The 19,251-nt window shown below is 34.9% G+C and overlaps 1 protein-coding gene across 1 annotated transcript; it reads right to left on the bottom strand.

Moving 5' to 3' along the window:
* Positions 1-12,682: 12,682 nt before the first annotated feature.
* Positions 12,683-17,326, bottom strand: LOC105974140 (uncharacterized). Its single transcript, XM_012999211.2, has 2 exons — positions 16,698-17,326; positions 12,683-15,398 (listed from the first exon to the last, which is right to left on the bottom strand). The coding sequence occupies exon 2, from the start codon at positions 15,363-15,365 to the stop codon at positions 12,939-12,941; it is 2,427 nt and encodes an 808-aa protein (XP_012854665.1). The 5' UTR covers positions 15,366-15,398; positions 16,698-17,326; the 3' UTR covers positions 12,683-12,938.
* Positions 17,327-19,251: the final 1,925 nt, after the last annotated feature.

Here is a 19,251-nt window from a genome sequence, read left to right as displayed (position 1 = left end):
TTTTTTTTTTTTTTCTTTATATATATATATATATATATATATATATATATATATATATATATATATATATATATATATATATATATATTCTTCTTCTTCTTCTTCTTCTTTTTATTATTATTATTATTATTAACTAAATAGTAAATAGTCTATAATAATAAATATATCTAGTATTTAAATAGAAACAAATCTATATTACTTAAATAATTCATAATAATATAAAATATAATAATAATAATAGAAAAAATAAAAAATATATATAACTAGAGTTCATTATTTATTTTATAATTTTTTTTTTATTTTCCTATGAATAATTTTTAATAAAAAAATGATTTTAATAAAAAAAAATAAAAATTAAATAAAAATTAAATAAAAATAAAAAAAATAAAAAAAAATTAAATAAGCTCGAGCTCGAGCTCGAGCCAAAAAAAATTGGCTCGATGAGCTCGAGCTCGAGCTCGAGCTAGACAACATGGGCTCGAGCTCGAGCTCGAGCTGGCCAAAAGAGCCGAGCTCGGCTCGTTCCCACCCCTAATTGTAGATAGAGTTCCTTGAGCGGCTCAAATGCGATTGCAAGTAGAGTTCCCCGTGAAAAAAATACATTGTGAAATGATTCGAGGAACGAAAATCAGACGAATTGAATTGGAACTAGTGCTTTCTAATAAAATATATTTTTGGAGGTGAAAATTTAATATAAATTATAATAGATGGACAAAGAAAATGTATAAATTTTGTACATTGGTATGACAAAAAACTTATTCCAAAACTAGAAATTATTGGATAAAAAAAAACAGAATTCGAAAATTCTACTTTCTATTCACATAAATTATAAAATACATACTTGATGATGTTAGGTATTAGATCACCTTAAGTAATTGAGATATAATGAGCTGGTAGAGCAAAATGGATCACTGGTTCACGAGCTAGATGAACCTGAGATACCTGCGAACAGAGAACACGTGAACTAGTTCGGGGGTTGATCCGACGGAAATTCCTCCAACGCTCAAGTCAGACGAGCGAATAGTTGAAGTAATTGAGAGAATACAAATTGTGGTATTGCTCAAGGTTCTAAAAGGCGGTTATCGGGTACGTGGCGGTTAGGGACCGCCACACGATAAATCGGCGCGGAAGTGATTTATCGGAGATAAATCGGAAATATATCGGTTTTTAAATTTAGTATAATATATTTCTAAATATTATTTGTAAATACTCAAAATATATATAAAAGAATATTTAAACATAATTCTATCCTATCATTCATATGTTATTATATAATTCTAATTACTCAATAAATAACAAAAATTTAAAACTAATAAGATCATAATATAATAAAAGATTCTTACGAAATACAAATACTACGCAAGTCTTTCGCATCAACAATTAATATAAACACAACAAAGCATAAATTGCGGGGTAATACTTGGTTTGGTTTTGGAAGTTGAAAGAATTGGAGAAAAACAAAAAATCAAAACATATTTTCTGTTGTAAAATGGCCTATTTATCTAGCTCTTTGGTTTGTGTTTGTGGAAATACATAAGAATGTAAATAACAAGAAAATGAGAGAAAGAGAGAATGCAAAGAACAACAATCCGTAGAGAGAAAATTGTGGGTCTCCATGGGGAGGGAGTTTTTCTCATTAATATAGGTGTAAGCCACCGGAAGTTACAAGGAGGAGTTACAAATGGAAGTTCCATGGAAGTTATTTCCTACACACATCAAGGGACTAAGATGTGTGAAGTTTACATTAGTGGGAGGTTGAGAAGACCCTCAAAGTGGTTAAGTTAGGAAACCACACATTCCATATTATTTACAACACTCCCCCTTGGGTTCCTATCAAACCACTATTGTGCTTTTTGTGTTGCCTCGTTAAAACCTTCCGAGTCATAAAACCCATTGGGAAAAAACAACATCGGTCAGGGAAAAGAGTACAACGCACAATCTTTTCAATCAACAAATGTTGCCTCATTAAAACCTTGTCGAGTAACGAAAACCCCGTGGGAAAAATAAATCTCGCATGAAGGAAAAAAGTGTACAACAGGGCACCCCGGGTATCTTTTGGATACTGAGTATCTACAGGATACTCCCCCTCAAGTTAACTCCCCCTGATGTCTACAAGGGAGCGAGTTCGTATAATCTACGCAAGTCAATAGCCTTAACATGGTTTTTCAAAGTGACTTTAGGCGAAGACTTAGTAAATAAGTTTGCGTAGTTAACTTAAATCATGATCTGCTGGATCATTATTGTTTGAGCTCTTATTGTTGTTGATTGAAGAAAACCTCATAACTATGTTCTTGGATTTGTCACATTTAATGAAGCTCATCTTCTTTTGCTCAATGCATGTTGCATTATAGCCAAATACAATCTCGTAGGATCTTCTTGTTAACCAATTCACAGGAATCTCGAACATGCCTAATCATGGCTTCAGGCCATGTGCATATTCACGCACTACCTCGTAAAGAAAAAACTTTTGCATGATTCGACTAAGTGACCACTAATTTACACTTTACAATATCCAAGACATAACGATATTTTGAATACAAAACAATAGATTTTGGGAACAAGCTTTGTGTTGGTATGACTTCTGGTCAATGCCAATATGAATCACAAGCTTTGCATCATTCAGTGATGCATACATCGTATGTGAGGTGAGCTAAATCTATTTAACAAACTTACCGGAAAACACAATCATATCGAGTACAGGGAGTTAAGTACAATAATGCATATATTGCATTTAGATATGGCACTTCTCGTGCTAACACTTCCTCATCCTCCTCCATGGGACATAATGAATCATTGGTCCTATTCCACTGTGGAACTCCCATAGGTATTACTCGATAATTTCTCTTTATCCATAAAATCTTCTGGATGGGACAAAAATCGAATTGACATGATAAATTTCAAGTCGTTAGAGACAACAAATTAGTCTTCTATAGATCTTTGATCTTGAACTCAAATTTTCAACAATTGAGTTTTTCTTACATGACTTCTTCAGTAGTCCAAATCAAGTTCATGTCCTTAATATAAATTTTAGTAATATGAACAATCAAAACCAATTATTGTTCATCTATTCTCTTCCGAGCAATTGTTCACTTAGGCAATTATCCTATATTTTTCCGGAATATTTCAAGTCATAATTAAAGTGAACTTCTCAGCCTAACTGAGTTTATGTTCCGTGGTCTGGAACTAATTGTCTTGGGAAAACATAGTCATTCAGGGACTTTCATATAAATATTTGTATCGTGATCCCCGTAAGATACTTGTTGACCATGTATTTAATAACATTCATCATGAGAGAGTATACCTCTTTAAAATCAATCTCAGGTTGCTGAGGAAATCTTTGAACTATGAGATGAGTCTTCGAGCTCTCAATCTCATTTGCTCATAAATCATTGTACTTATGAGATGAGTCTTCTGGCTCACAATCTCGTTCGAGCTATGAGATGAATCTTCTGGCTCCCAATCTCGTTTAAGCTATGAGATGAATCTTCTGTTTCCCAATCTCATTTCCTTAATTGAGCTATGAGGTGAGTTTCCTGGCTCGCAATCTCGTTTGATCTATGAGATGAATCTTCTGGTTCCCAATCTCATTTCATTCCTTCAGCTATGAGATGAGTCTCCTGGCTCCCAATCTCGTTTAAGCTATGAGATGAGTCTCCTGGCTCCCAATCTCGTTTATGAGATGAATCTTCTGTTCCCAATCTCATTTTATTCCTTGAGCTATGAGATGAATCTTCTGGTTCCCAGTCTCATTTCATTCATTGAGCTATGAGATGAGTTTAATGGCTCCCAATCTCGTTTGAGGTATGAGATGAGCTTTTTGGCTCCCAATCTCATTTCTTTTCTTTGTGAGTACTCACTTATATCTCATGGGTGAAATTCAAGGAGTTGTAGGAACTACTGGTCTCTACACTATTCATTTTATCAAGGAATCAAATTCAGCTTGGATTGATTTTGTTTTCATTTCGGCCATCATCCCTTTGTTTACACTTATCAATTGATCGAGGTTTTATATCATCACTCGTTAAAACATCCAGTAGCTACTGTGTAGGAAAGTTTATCATCGATGATCATTTCATCCCAATACCACATCTCGTTCATGCATGAATAACTAACCGAGTTTTTACTATTCACGGGAATGGATATTAATGTCGAGGCGTCCCCCGACTTCGTCTGCAGGACGAATCCATAGTCCGGAATTATTTTATGAGATGGATCAGGTGGGATCCCATTTGTACTAGTGCTAACCGGATTCGATTGTTGGGCATTCATCCACTTCCGGGGGTGAGAATCATTTGGTCCCATTGCGCTCCCCTTCTCCTATGAAGGGGGGCAAGACTAGTTAGTATGGATTGATGGCCTACCCGCAATTGTCCTTCTAGGACATCTATCCTTGCAGGCTTATTTGAGATCTCGTCACTTTTTCAAACCATAGAATGAGTCTGGCATTATTCGCCATACACGACTTCATGCTGTTCTTCAGGAACATTAGTGTTGACATTCTTTGCAAATTTAGTAGTCGTCCCACAGGACTTCATGTCGTTCTTCAGGAACATTAGTGTGGATGATCTATTAATCTATATATCAATTCTCTGAAGTAGGGGATCTTGATGAGACACGATGGGGTCGTCTCACACGACTTCACGCCGTTCTTCAGGAACGTTAGTGTAGACGTTCTTTCCTCCCCCTAACGGCGGGAAGACAATCTCATCAAAGTGACAGTCCGCAGTTTGAGCGGGTAAGAGATCGTCTGTCTTAGGTTCTAAATTTAAGTTATACATGGTGATACATATTTCACCTATATCTTCTTGGATTACTTCCAAGAAAGGGATTGAATCATTACATGTATGTGCCTATGCTGACATATAATCAAATTACTTAATTTCGAGCAATCGGCAACTTATGCTTCTGGCATACAAATTGTGGTTCTACATAACCGTGTCGAAAATTCCTCTAATTTTTCCAATGTACGCTTCTGGCCGTACACATTAGAGATGATGCACATATACTCGATTTCTTGTCTTCAATGGTTTCAACAAAATAACCATTAGCTCAATTATCTTTAAAGTTTAATAACGTTCTACTGGAACGTGGAGAAAAATTGAGCTACTTCAATGGGCAATATTGTGCCATAAAATAACATAATGTGGACATTACCATAACCATCTATCAAAACTACATCGGCCTCATTTAGTTATCAAAGAGGTCTTTGCTACTACTAGACATGAAATTAATAAAGTACGACGTATCTCTTAAGATAGTATGTGTTGTCGCACTATCTGCCAGACATTTATCCCCACATGTCATGTCTAGAGAGCTATATAAATTTAATTACATATATTCAGTACTTCAGGTACTAAATAAATTCATCAAGCAAACACCACTGAATAACATAATAATTAACTTAGAACATACAGTGACATAAATATATGATCCAGAGCATAAACTAAACATAATCAAAATACGAATATAGTTCATAACATGAGCATATGAAGTAAGATGATTGAAATTCAATAAACTAATAAACCCGAGTAATAAAATAAACATAATGCATGAAATCAACAGTTCAATCATATCCCAATATGGGTTATTTGGTCAGATGTGCCGAAGTATGGAAGCTGAGTGACGGGCTATACATTGAAAATATTTACCTCTGTCAACTCAATGTATGCTGGTGCATTATTATTTGCATCCTCAGCCCCAACGTTCCTCGCACTTCAGGTGCGCGACCGATTCTTAGCTCCACCATCTATAAAACATATGTGTATGTTCTGATTTTTGAGCTCTATTGAGATTTTAAAATTCATATACAAATCGTTTATGAATTCACTTGTTCCTTACTTCCGGCAAGTGTATTGTCTTTTGGTAATCAAGACAACTAGCCAGGGTTTCCCATTCTTTATGGGGACCCTCGTTTGATGAATAGTCCAGACGAAGGACTTCATCTAATTATCTCGTAATCAGAAACATAATCACAACCTTCTGGGCTTGACCTAATAAATTATCCTCGAAAACAACCATTCTCAATTGCTCACTAAGCGTATGGATCTTAACATCCATTCTCCAACCAACAAAACTTTCACCAAATACATTAGGTTGGGTAAACTTGAGTTTGCTTATGTGTTTTATCTCAAATCAATTACAATAAGGAGTATTATTGTTTTAAGGGATATAACATCCATAAAATAGTTTCATTAACATTTTGCACATATTAGAACTTCTGGTCTAATAATTCATACACCACATGTTCATACACATTCATGGATTACATACGATAAAACATAACGACGAACGGAATATTTCTTACCGTTTTCATATCACAAAATTACATATGGCAGATGGATCAATCGAATAGAATTCTCCATTAGAGATGGACCAAAATCTTCATGCAATTAAGACTTTGCAAATTGTCAAATACATATATGTGCTAAATAATATAAATAATATATAGCATGTACAATCTCATATAAATTCCACGAACTGATTCTGAAATTATTCCGGTAAGTAATCATGAACTAACTAAATAGATCCATAATGCTATCAAGTATCAGCAGTGCATTAGATCATCTTAAAATGAAATGACCAAGTTATTGCAAAATTTTCTAACAATTCATGCAATACAAATTCAACCAAGAAAGAAAATTCTATTAATATGGCTACAATCACGTTCAGTAAGAAACATAAACAATTTCACATTCATCATCAAATATATTCACCCCTCATTCTACAGTGCATATTTATTCATAAGCTTCTTAGTGCACTGTATTCTAAATATTATGATAAAACATTCATAATACAATTTCATATCAAATCCTCGAAACATGGAATAAACCAGCAAGATATTATAATCCTTTAACAATATACAATCACACATTTATCATCGCTAATGATAAAATAATTTGCTACACCATATACCAACAAACAATCATTGTGATATTTATACCATACTATAACATATTAAGCATGCTTCCAATAATTACGAATCACATCATATTTTGAAATTATCCACGGTATAAATGAAATAATGACTTGAGAATAAATATGTACTTCATGCATTTCATGCCATTAAATAGATCTAGTGCATCTAAAATCGAAATTGCAAGGGATTACGGCTTACTTGAAATGCTTAAACCCAAATGTTGAAGAATATATTGTATTCTTCGAACAAGATTACCATTTCACGAACGAACTCGAATCACACGTTCTTCAAGCATCCACGTGCCAAAAAGGGTTCATTTTTCATGAGCACCTGAATCACAAATTCTTCAAATATCCTAGTCCCACGAACGATTGTCTTTCCACGATCACGACGAGCATTTCGTGCTGATAACGTGTTGTAAAATGGCCTATTTATCTAGCTCTTTGGTTTGTGTTTGTGGAAATACATAAGAATGTAAATAACAAGAAAATGAGAGAAAGAGAGAATGCAAAGAACAACAATCCGTAGAGAGAAAATTGTGGGTCTCCATGGGGAGGGAGTTTTTCTCATTAATATAGGTGTAAGCCACCGGAAGTTACAAGGAGGAGTTACAAATGGAAGTTCCATGGAAGTTATTTCCTACACACATCAAGGGACTAAGATGTGTGAAGTTTACACTAGTGGGAGGTTGAGAAGACCCTCAAAGTGGTTAAGTTAGGAAACCACACATTCCATATTATTTACAACATTTTAATTTAAATTTAAAAAAAAAAAAAAAAAGAACGATTTGTTGACCGATATATCGGTTTGACCTGCCAAAAAACTGCCGCAAACCGCCTCACCGTAAAAAAACGATATTCCAAACCACCTCAACAAAATCGTAAAGGTTTATAACCGATACCGATATGGCGGCCGATATATCGACCGCCACGACCGCTATTTAGAACACTGGTATTGCTTAGATAATAGGGCGTACCTTTAACAAATGAATTGAATCTTTATTTATAACTCGTTGATTGGGCTGAAGTTAATTCGTTGGGTCCAAATCTTATTTGAAGGTGTTTGAGTTTTCGTAGTAGTGATCTTGTAAATCAGGCTTGTGGCCCTGTAGGTAAAGAAATTGTAAGCCCATTGGGTTGACCCAATTAGGCATATCAATACTAATATTGATGATACAAATGTTTTTCCGAAAAAAAAAAATCATTTTGTTGGAATTATTTTTGAAAATTAAAATTTAACAAAATATCAAAATATTATGTATATACACTCCAATCTCAATCCCAAAATAAATTCAAAAACATCGAAAATTTTGGAATTTCGGAATTCTAAATGAAATTTGTTGGTCTAGAATGTTATAATTGAAGTCGAAGAAATTTAGAAATTCAATTCCAATTTCCACCGGTACTTCACGTTCTTTATGTTCTTATTCACCGGTCCCATTTGGCAAATCGAGCAGCACCATAGCCAAAACTATCTCCTTCCTTGCAAATTAATATGTATTATCTACAATTATATATCTAAGTTGTTTTTCGCTTACATAAAAATTTACACAAATTCATGTGTGTTAAAGTCTGCGATATGAAATGAAGGGCATCAGTGAGTTTATCTATATCTATATCTATATCTATATCTATTCTATATATGTATCTGTACTAATTAAATGTGTTAATAAAAAACGGTGTTTCTTCCCTTTTTTATACGGACAAAAATGCCCATCAAAATAGACTCCAAATATAAGATTTCAAAGCAACAAAATAATTTACATTAATGATAATAATTAGCCTTTTATCATTATTCTACTTAGGGTCGGGTATGGGTAGGTTTTATCGGCTAATCGACCCACTTTTAACGGTCAATAATTTTTCCGGCCGATAATTTTAACTGACCCATATATAAATGGGTCGATCAGTGATTTTCAGTTTACTCAAAATTCGGTTGGTTGGGTAATATCTGCCAACCAACTTTTTTAATAATTTGTTTTTATTATAAATATTTAATTGTAATTCTTATTTTTTAATGTTAAAATAATATATAAAAAAATTAAAACTCAACACTAATTTATAAACTTCTCAGTACTACTATTTTATAATGCGTATTTCATATTCTTCATTATATATTTACTTATTGTAGAAGTTTAATAAAAAAACGCTTAATTTTAAATTTAAGATTTTTACAACATAAGTTTTTCCAAAATTTTAAATATCTTTTGAAAAAACTTTTAAAAATATCTTATTATTGTAAAAAAAAAAAAGTTAAAAGAAACAATAAAAAGATGGCCGATAATACCAACCAACCACTTATTGTTTACCTGACGAAGTCGGTTGGCAACCATTTTATCGGCCCGTAATGGTCGGGCCAGTAATGCATGGTTTTCAATATTCAACAAAATCGGATGGTCGAGTCGGATAGGTAATTCGCAAATAATTATTTGATCCAACCCATGCCCTAATTATACTGATCATTTTTTGGAAATGAATAAGAAGCTTAAAAGTCCTAATCATTTAATATATAATTAATTGTTGAGTCAGTTACAAAATAAATAAAACAAAATGATCATAGTTTTCATCTTTCTAATTTCTCTTTCATCGTTTTTTCCATTATCTTCTCGATTTGTTATTGAGTTTTATGTTAATATTTGCTAACTATCGATTTGTAGAAATTTTATTGAAGGAACAAATCCTTAGTGATGTCAAGACATTAATTCAGTGTCTCTTAATAAAGTTTGCAAATTATTTTGCTAATATTTCATACTCATTTGTACATTTTTTTCTTCTACTGATTTACTCGAATTCACCGATATCTATCCTTGATATTGAAATCTTTTAAAATTCTTCTTATGAAGTAATTGAAAAGATGTCAGTTTTATGAAATATAATTGAATATCATTGATTTTTTTTAATGATAATGGAAAAAAAACCCAATGGCAATTGAGTCATGCATGCATATAGACAAAAGGTATAAAATTAACTTGCGTAATTCAATATTAAATTGTAATTAGATTCTACTTATTCAAATAAATTATCAACGTCGCAATATACTGAAATGTTAAATGTCGTTTCAATTTTGCTAATGTCGTTTTGACTTCGAATCTGATTTTGATATATTTCTATTTTGATTTTGGCAAAATTCGAAACACGAAAACTGTAGTCCTTTGGGTTAGCTTTTTAATCCAATTTAAATCCGCTAGATTGGATGCCGTGTGACAAAGTTATGCATGAATGAGTCACATTTTGAATTTTAGATACCTCAATACATCAAAGTTGTGGGCAGTATCCATTGATTCATGTATATCTTTCTCGTCCCACATCCAATTTTGGTGATTCAAGTTAGATTAGAAAACTAACTCAGAATACTACAAATTCTATGTTTCGGGTTTTGCAAAATTTGGAATTAAAAATAACCAAAATCACGTTTGAAGTCGAAAACGGTATTATTAAAGCTCGAACGACATTTATCACATCCCCGCAATATATTAACATAATTTTCATTTATACTATTAGTGTATATTAATAAAAACATAACAAGTAAAATGCATAATTAATAAATACATAAGCAAAATTAATAATACACGTACAACACACGTGCACCTATCTAGTATAACCTAAAAGCAGATCGCTTATCAGAATATATATAAACTACACCACATAAGTTTTATTTTGTATGATATTCCATTTTTAAAGTGTCAAGTGAATGTAAGAGTTTTTCAAGAATCCACCAAATTTAGATTCCCATAAGATTGAAATGAAAACTGAAACATTCATAAATAGTAAGTATGTAAGATCATCAAACATGTTCATGAAAATGCAGGTGCTTGTTGTCAAATCTTATAAACACATCCCGCAATACGTGTTCTTGGTTCCTAATTCGAGACGCAGATAATCGTTTTATATGTATTGTTTCGACATTTCTGTTGCAATTCAATCCAGACTTTTATACGAGGTGGTCGGTATATTGTACTAGATTCTCAACAAGAAAACACCGTGTATTATTAAGAATTCTATTAGAATTGGAAAATGCACAATTTGCTGATTTACCTTTTCGAAAGCTGCATAATTTCATTTTCTTGAAATATTTGTCCCGGTGTATCCATCCAATTCAATCCAGACAATTTGCAACACCACGAAAGAGAGAGCGATATTGATTTATGTCTCCTGAAATTCGGTTAACGTTCGAACTTAAATATGCTTATGCATGTAAGTGGCATTGACAAAGAAAGAAGTAAATGCAAATGCAAAAAGCAAAGTCAAAAGGAGTTGCGAGATCGGGATACACAGTCGCTTCGTTCTAGAAACTATAAGGGGCTCGTTTATCGTAAATCTAATAGACTATATCGACGACAATCATAAAATCATTGGGATGGTAAATTCATAATGTAATTAGAACAATATTAACAGTCATTTATAAGCTTTAAATTATGTATTACCATATCAGGAACCATGTGGATCAACAGACGTAATCTGTGTTAATATTTAACAAAACATCGTCTCGTTAGAGAATTTGCCAAATCTCGTAACATCCTCTAGTTTCTGATCAACCGCAAGTTTTACCTGCACAAAAAAAAAAACGTGGAAGCAAAATGATTTACACCAAGTAAATTAGATAAAAAAAAATTAAAAAAAATCTGGTCCATTTAAAACAGATAAAATTAATAGCAAGTGCCAGATGAGGTAAATAAAACGAGAGACGTTTGCGAATGTAGAGGTGACTACACACGACGAAAGCTACTAATTATGGTATAAATATTTTGAAGAAGCTTAGATGAATGAAGCAGTTGTCACCTCAGTTGACTTTTCCGTGTTACCTGGACCGGTTTAGTAGAACCTTTTGATTCCTAGGATTCATGAACGATGATAATAGCATCGTGAATTAAAAGATCCTTCAAAGATTCTCCAGCTTGCATGAATACCCACTATCGCCAACTTCGTTATAAGCAATCGAAACCAGAAGAAAATGCATGGAACGAAAATATTATGAAAAAAATCTCTTAAAATTGCAAACGTTGAGTCGAAAAATAGAAGTGCCAAAGCCACTAAAAGTTAGCCCTAATATTAAACGAAAATAAATGGGAACAATGCTAGTTTTTTTTGTTTTTCATATTATTCTCGCTGCACTAATGTAAATTTCGCGTAAAATTTTCACCTACCTTATCGATGGCTGATCTTGTTTTACGTTTCCTCTCTGCTGTCAAAGAACAGAAGACATTAGCATGTATATGCTTTTTGCATGCTTGTTAAAACGGCCAAATGATTCCATTCGGTTTGCATGCAATGATTTTTACTGCGATGCCGTTACTCAAACAAAGAACAGAAGATATTAGCTACAAATGATTTTTGTATGTTTAATGAAAAATCAGAAGAAGATAAAAGTTCTATGGCCTCATTTAATATGAAATATTCAACAGAAGCACATCGCTTTCTCGTTAGGACAAGTTTCCTAATTTGAGTCGGGAGAGAATTTACCTTCACAAGAAAAGCAAAAATAATTCGATTTATTGAGTAACACTTTTTCGTCGTATGATTAAAACCTAACAGAAAGCATACTTCAATTTATTTTCTACCAATGCAGTAAGAGAAAAAGTTAATTAAGAAACAATACGAATGTGACGTTACGTTTTCAAGTTAATCATCAGTAAATCTAAATTAACACAAGCACCATTTCAAGCAAGAAATTAACAAACCAGTCACCTAATTTTCACCTTCCAATGAAATATACAAAGACACAAACAGCATATATAAAAACTAAAAATAAAAATAAAAGAAAAATACGTTAAACTTAAAACAAATGTAAATAGCTTTCATTTATAGATAGTTTCATCGTTCTCAGTATAGCTTTACACTTTTCTCATAAAAAAGTTCTATAAGTTTAAATCCCAACTCATAACCTCTTACTTCTCAAAGGGAAACTATATATAGTTCAGGAATTGCCAAACAAAAAAAAAAGAAAAAAAATAAAAGACACTACCTATAATGCATCCACGCTCGTTCATCTCTTTGACAGATCAATATCCCCTTTCCATCTTCCTTCATTTGTTTCTTCTCGAATATTTAAACGCAAATCTAGAATCTTTCACACCCGTTGTTCCATCACCTTCATCGACAGCTGTCGTGACCTTAAGAAGCTCCAAAGGCAGAGCAGCAGGGTCCAGCTCGTAACTACCCTCTGGAACATTTTCACCTTCGCTCTCATTCAGCGCATAAAAGGGTACCTGATGAGAGAATCGAAACATCTCCTCATTCGGAATCTTCCGGATCCCTAAACCATGGTTAAATACAGAAGTAAACCCAGGCACTTTAACCAGAGGAGCAACCAAAACACCCACACTTTCATCATAGTCTTCAAGGACAACCACCATATCGTACTTATGTACAACTTCATTCGGTGTGACCACGTTCCAGTCAGTGGACCAATTCGCGTACAATGCCCAAATATCACCTTGCGTTGGAAAAATTTGTATGGCCCCCCTCGCGCCCTTTCTCCATTTAACTGGATGAGAGAAGGAATTCAATCTTTTATTGGTAACGGCTCTTCCGACACGATATTCTCCAGTGGTCTTTGTGAATCCCATGCCGGTCCAGTCGAGGGTTCCGAATTCGGAACATGATTTGGAGTTCAACCAGCTGATTTGTATCTTGAACGGCTTTCTTGATTCCACACACTGGACAAGAGCATAATAACGAGGCATACCGTCATCATCATCATATGCAGCCCAGACCTGGTTTTCGATAAAAGACACCTCCATCCTGTCATTGTCGAAGTTATGGAAATTTGCATCGGGCACAACCATTGATACAGTTTCTTCGGTATTTGCGTCTATATCTTCGGTATCTTCAGTTTGGTTAGGCTGCAATGTGTTCTTGGTATCACTGATTTTTTCATCAGCGGAATCGTTTTTCAAGACATCTTGAGAATCTTTCCTCTCCACTCCCTCTGTATGGAAAGATTTTGAGTTTTCATCTTTCCTCTCCACTCTCTCTGTACGGGAAGATTTTGACTTTTCATCTTTCCTCTCCTCTCTCTCTGGACGAGAAGATTTTGACTTTTCGAGCTGCAAAAGAATTTCCTTTTTCGCTTTCCCAATCAGCATATCACGAATCTCGATATGAGACAACTCCTTCGCACTCTTCGAACCTTGTCCACCATCAGAACAGGCTTCTTTTTTATTAATGTTCTCGTCGTATTTCTGACCATTTACGCGTCTCCTTTTAACGGGCTTGTCTCTGTTCACACCACTACCAGCATTAGAAGCTGAAGCTGAAGCTGAAGCCGAAGCCGAAGCTGAAGCCGAAGCCGAAGCTGAAGCCGAAGCTGGTTCCACCACCTTTTCTGGGACAGTGCTGTTGTTATTCCTCGACACATTTACTGCCTCTTCATGCTTTCTCTTTAAATTCTTGCTGGCTGGTACCTTTCTACGAACATTTGACTTACGATTTTTCACATTCGGTGCGGGCATCTCTGTTGCCAAAAAGGGCTTCTTGCATTGAGGGCACTGAAGAGTCTGATTGACAAAGATTCTACGGTACTCGTACTGCGTCCTGCACCGGACGCACAAAGTCCAAAAGGTCACGGATTTCGGTGGACGAGGGATTGGGTTTGGTTGCTTGAATGTAAACGAAGTACGCTGACTGTGTAACGGTGGCTGCATAAATGTAAAGGAAGTAAACGGAGCCCCACCCGTGGGCATGAAATAAGAACCCATGGGTACTTCAGAATTTAGATCCATTGGGCGCCATGGACGAGGTATGTACCATGAACTCTGCTGTGAGCTGGCAGCACCAGGTGGCGGAACATACTGTGAGCTGGCGGCACCAGATGGCGGAACATACTGTGAGCTGGCGGTACCAGATGGCGGAACATACTGTGAGCTGGCGGCACCAGATGGCGGAACATGCTGTGAGCTGGCGGCACCAGGTGTCGTATACCTCTGTTGACCTGTGGCAGCCCTTGGTTGAGCAGGTACACTCCTCTGGTAGAGATTTGTGGCAGCGGCTTTATTAAACATTGCACTTGATGAAGGGAAACTGCTGCTAATGCCACTAGTCTGATTTGAAGCTCTGATGTTGATCTTCGAGTTGTACGCACTTCTCTTTTCCTTGTCTGAAAGTACGCTCCATGCTTGAGACATTATCTTGAATGCACCGTCGGCACCAACTGACTTGTTTTTGTCAGGGTGGAGAGAGAGAGCCAGTTTTCTGTACTGCTTCTTTAAAGCTTCTTCTTCGGCTGATGGATCTACACCAAAGATGCCGTAATAGTCTGTTTCTCCATTTATCTTCTTCTCGTTCGAAGCGTAAACTTCAATCACTTCGAGGAACTGAGACAGACCCTCGAGCTTGGGGAATAGAATCTTTGCCTTCGAAGCAAATTTCTTGGCTCCTGCAATGTCTTTCTCCTGTAACTTCTTCTCGGCGATTTCTTTAGCCTTGACAGCTTCGTCTTTATTGCACTCCATTTTCAGAAAATATAAGTCTTCGGCTCTACCAACCTTGTAAAAACCAAAAGAATAGTGTTTTAAGTGACTTTAGATTGATATGTATAATACGTGCTTGACAAGTAACGTAGCAATTTCCAGCATCGAGTTCAGAATTGACTATCATAATCTTAAGCGGAAACATTACTCAGATAGAAACAATTTCTGAAAATCGATTTTTATAAATGAAGCCTATATGTACGTACATAATAAACACGTAATCATGCATGCAGATGCATTTATAATTTCTAGAAAAGATTCGATGGTGGAATAACAGCCGTTAAACTAGAAAACCCAATTATCGGAAACCATGTATGTCAGAGTTACGAAGGTTAGCTAAAAAATGTCATAGAATTGAGAGGATTATAAGGAATTCAAATTGACGCTGACGAACCAGATACGAAAGTCTTTCATTCTTTTTAATACTCGCCTAAGCCATGATACCTAATCGAGGTTCGAAGAACGAAAGTAACTACGAATAAATGCATTTTGCCACGTGGTGATGGCTTTTTATCGTAAGTAGTTAAAATCGATGATTAATATCTTGGAGTTCATATGAATCGCCGCAAAACGACAAATTATATAACTGTAATAACGAGATTTTAAAATCCGAAAACAACATTGGCGCGAAAATCCCATGCATACACAATTCAGAAACTCTGCATTTAGGAAACTCAAAGTGCATTCATCATTCACATGTAGTTGATAACAAAGAATTTGATCTTCGATTTACAGACGAAAAACCAATCTGTTAATTTTTCCTATATTCCTTCATCCCTTGATCTAATTTTAATCGTTTTGTTGGTTAAAAAAATCGAGTGACCAAATGCTTCAAAATCGACATCGGAAATTATTTTCGTTTTTTAATATAAAAAATTTAATCCGACAAAAAAACTACAGAACCAACAGATCTGAGCCATTTTGTTTTAAATCCAACATTAAAGTCAAAAAAAAAAAAAATCTAATAAAAATTTTCATCATGAACTGGAACCAGCTTTAATCACTTTTGAGGGCAAAATTAATCAGGCATAGAAATGTATCTAATCGCAATTAAAGATGTAATCTACACACCATTCCGATTAACTCACAATTAATCAGCATTGTTCAGAAACGTTACATGCAAACTCAAAAAACTGCACTGAATTAACTAAAAACCCTAAATTTCCAAAATTTCCCAAATCATCAGGCAACATGCATAAAAACCATCATTGAACTCATAAAAAACACAGAATAAAGCATGAAAAAACACAAATCAATCAAGTTGTATACATGGATTAAATACGCATTCATGCAGAAATCTACAAAAAGATATACCTAAAAAAAACGTGATTCTGATTTCTGATTCTGTCAGCGGCGCCGTTTGATGATTTCTCCACTCCAAAAAAAATAATAAATAAAAATAAATTAAAAAATTGAGCACTTGAATTAAATCAACAGAGCTTGCGTTGAGATTGAATTCAACGAAATGGATTTGGAGAATTCAGTAACCCTGAAAAGCAAAATTTGTGAAAAGGAAAAAAACTGAAAGAGAGAGAGAGAGAGAAATAGAGAGAGAGAGAGTTGTGAAAAAATTGGACTGGGATTTCCTGTATTTAAGGTGGCGAGAGCCCACCTTTTTTTGAGGGGGAGATTTGGGGTTAAAACCCTGGAACCATGGTTAGATTTTAACCGCGGTTGGTTAAGGCGGTTGTGTGGATTTGGTGAGTGTGAATTTACTGTGTAAATTGTAATTAATGTAATTTGCTGGTTTTTTTGTTGGGATTTTTATTTTGAATTCTTTGAAATATTTCCCAAATACGGATTTGAAATTCACTCGCTTTGCTTTTTAGGCAAAAAAAGGTATATGATGACAATCAAATTTTGGCGGGGATTATAAAAATCTTTGAATTTTTTTTACAATATAATTAGTAACAAAATCTGGATTTCAATTTTTGCTTTTTAAAATTTTAAAGCGATGATGAATTTCAAAGTTTAGTAACAAAATCCTGAGTTGTATAACATTGATGAAATTTCCTATACAGATAATTATGTATATATGACAGCTAAAAAAAAAAGGAAAAAGAAAATCGAGAATCGGTAATTGCATTCTCGAAATTTGAGTAAAACCAGTAAGGCAACAACCGCATTTACTGCATCAAATCTGTGGGATGTCTCGCGGAGGTTTACCACACGAGACCCCGTTTGCGCTTACATCGTCGCCGACATCATCGCTGACATCATCGGACACTTGGACGCCTTTTTCTCAGCAGAGACAAAGTTGCTGGTCATATGTTTTGTTGGCTGATGAGCTCAGCTTTTAATTCATTATTCAACCACTTTTTTTTTAGGCTTTTTTCGTGTTTAGATAAGCTTCGCATGCATATGCTTACAGAATTGTTCGGAAAGAAAAAAAAACGTGAACCGGGATTTTTTTTTTATTAATAGTCGAAATGTAGCTTCTAAATGTCATTACGTATGATCATATAAAACAATTCTACAACTCGAGTCGCAATACTCGAAACTGCAACGATGAATCCAGCTAAAGAATAAAAAAAAATCTACCAAGAACCGAAATCGAAACCGAAACCAAAACCCGTAAGAGTATACGATCGAGCGTAAGATAAATTTAATTTGCATAATTCTCGAGGAAGCAGAGACAGAACCATAAGAAATTTATACTTAACGCAGAAACATTGCTCAAGACGGAAACAGTAACATCAAGAAATCGATTTTTACTGCAGGGGTAAATAATAAGATACAAATCCAAGTTTATAAATGAAGCCTCTATGTACATAATAAATAAGCAATCATACCGAATCGATGTTCGGAGAACAAAAGTACGTAAATACGAATAAATGCACCTTTGCCACGTGGTGATGGCTTTTACTAGAAGTCATTAAACTCCGTGATTAATATCTTGGATTAAAATACGACCGCTGCAAACCGACAAATGATATAACTGTTGTAACGAGATTTTTAAATCCAAAAAAATTGGCGCGAAAAATCAAACCTCGCAATACGTTATTACAATGAACTCGAGAAACCTAAACATAATAATCATCAGCAAAGAAAACAAAGCAAAAATCTACGAACGAACTAACATAACAAATATAAGAAATACCAATTCGAGAGAGATAACCAAACAAGATCATTGCAAAATTATGTGTATATATATATATATATTGTATGTATGTATGTATAATATGTTCTTTTGCATTCCGTCCCCCAAATTGCGATTCTAACCTACCAGAGGATAACGCTGCATACGCTTAAAAAGAAAGAAAAAAAAACTATTAACGCCTATTACGTAAAGAACGTTACAAGGCTATGATCTCTTAACACCACCTTTTGCTAATTACGATCGTTTGTACGTCGCATTTTCGCTGAATCGGTCCTGCCATCGTTTACCATAGCACTGATACAACTTACGATGTGCATTACCTCATCGAGCTTTCGTTTCAGAACATTGACAGATTCCTGGCACGAAGCAGCTGGACAGGTTATTATAGCATTCGCCAAAATAGATTGCCCACAACAAGGACAATTTTGCAGATTAGTGGCACTGCCTTGAGTCTGTGGCCGAGTGGGCCCGCTCGTGGGCCCACTGGCTGCCCATCGAACGTGTGGTCGAGTGGTTGATTCTGGAATATGTGGTTGAGTAGGTACGTTCTGAGGTTTAGTCGTCTGACTCGAAGATCCTACGTTGTTCAGCTTCAAGTCGTACGCGCTTCTCGTATACGTGCCCGAAAGCACTTCCCACGCTTCAGATATAATCTTGAACGCTTCAACGGCACCGATCGATTTGTTTTTATCGGGGTGAAGAGCCAAAGCCATTTTTTTGTAACGATTCCTCAATGTTTGTACATCGACGAAACGATCCACGCCAAAG

This window comes from Erythranthe guttata, chromosome 9 (assembly GCF_056151865.1).
Source record: "Erythranthe guttata isolate IM_541 chromosome 9, IM_541, whole genome shotgun sequence".
Lineage (NCBI taxonomy): Eukaryota > Viridiplantae > Streptophyta > Magnoliopsida > Lamiales > Phrymaceae > Erythranthe > Erythranthe guttata.
This window is presented reverse-complemented; position numbering and strand designations above follow the sequence as displayed.

What these genes read in the sequence shown, in the direction of transcription:
- LOC105974140 (XM_012999211.2), bottom strand. Translation starts at nt 15,365, where the DNA reads ATGGAGTGCAATAAAGACGAAGCTGTCAAGGCTAAAGAAATCGCCGAG.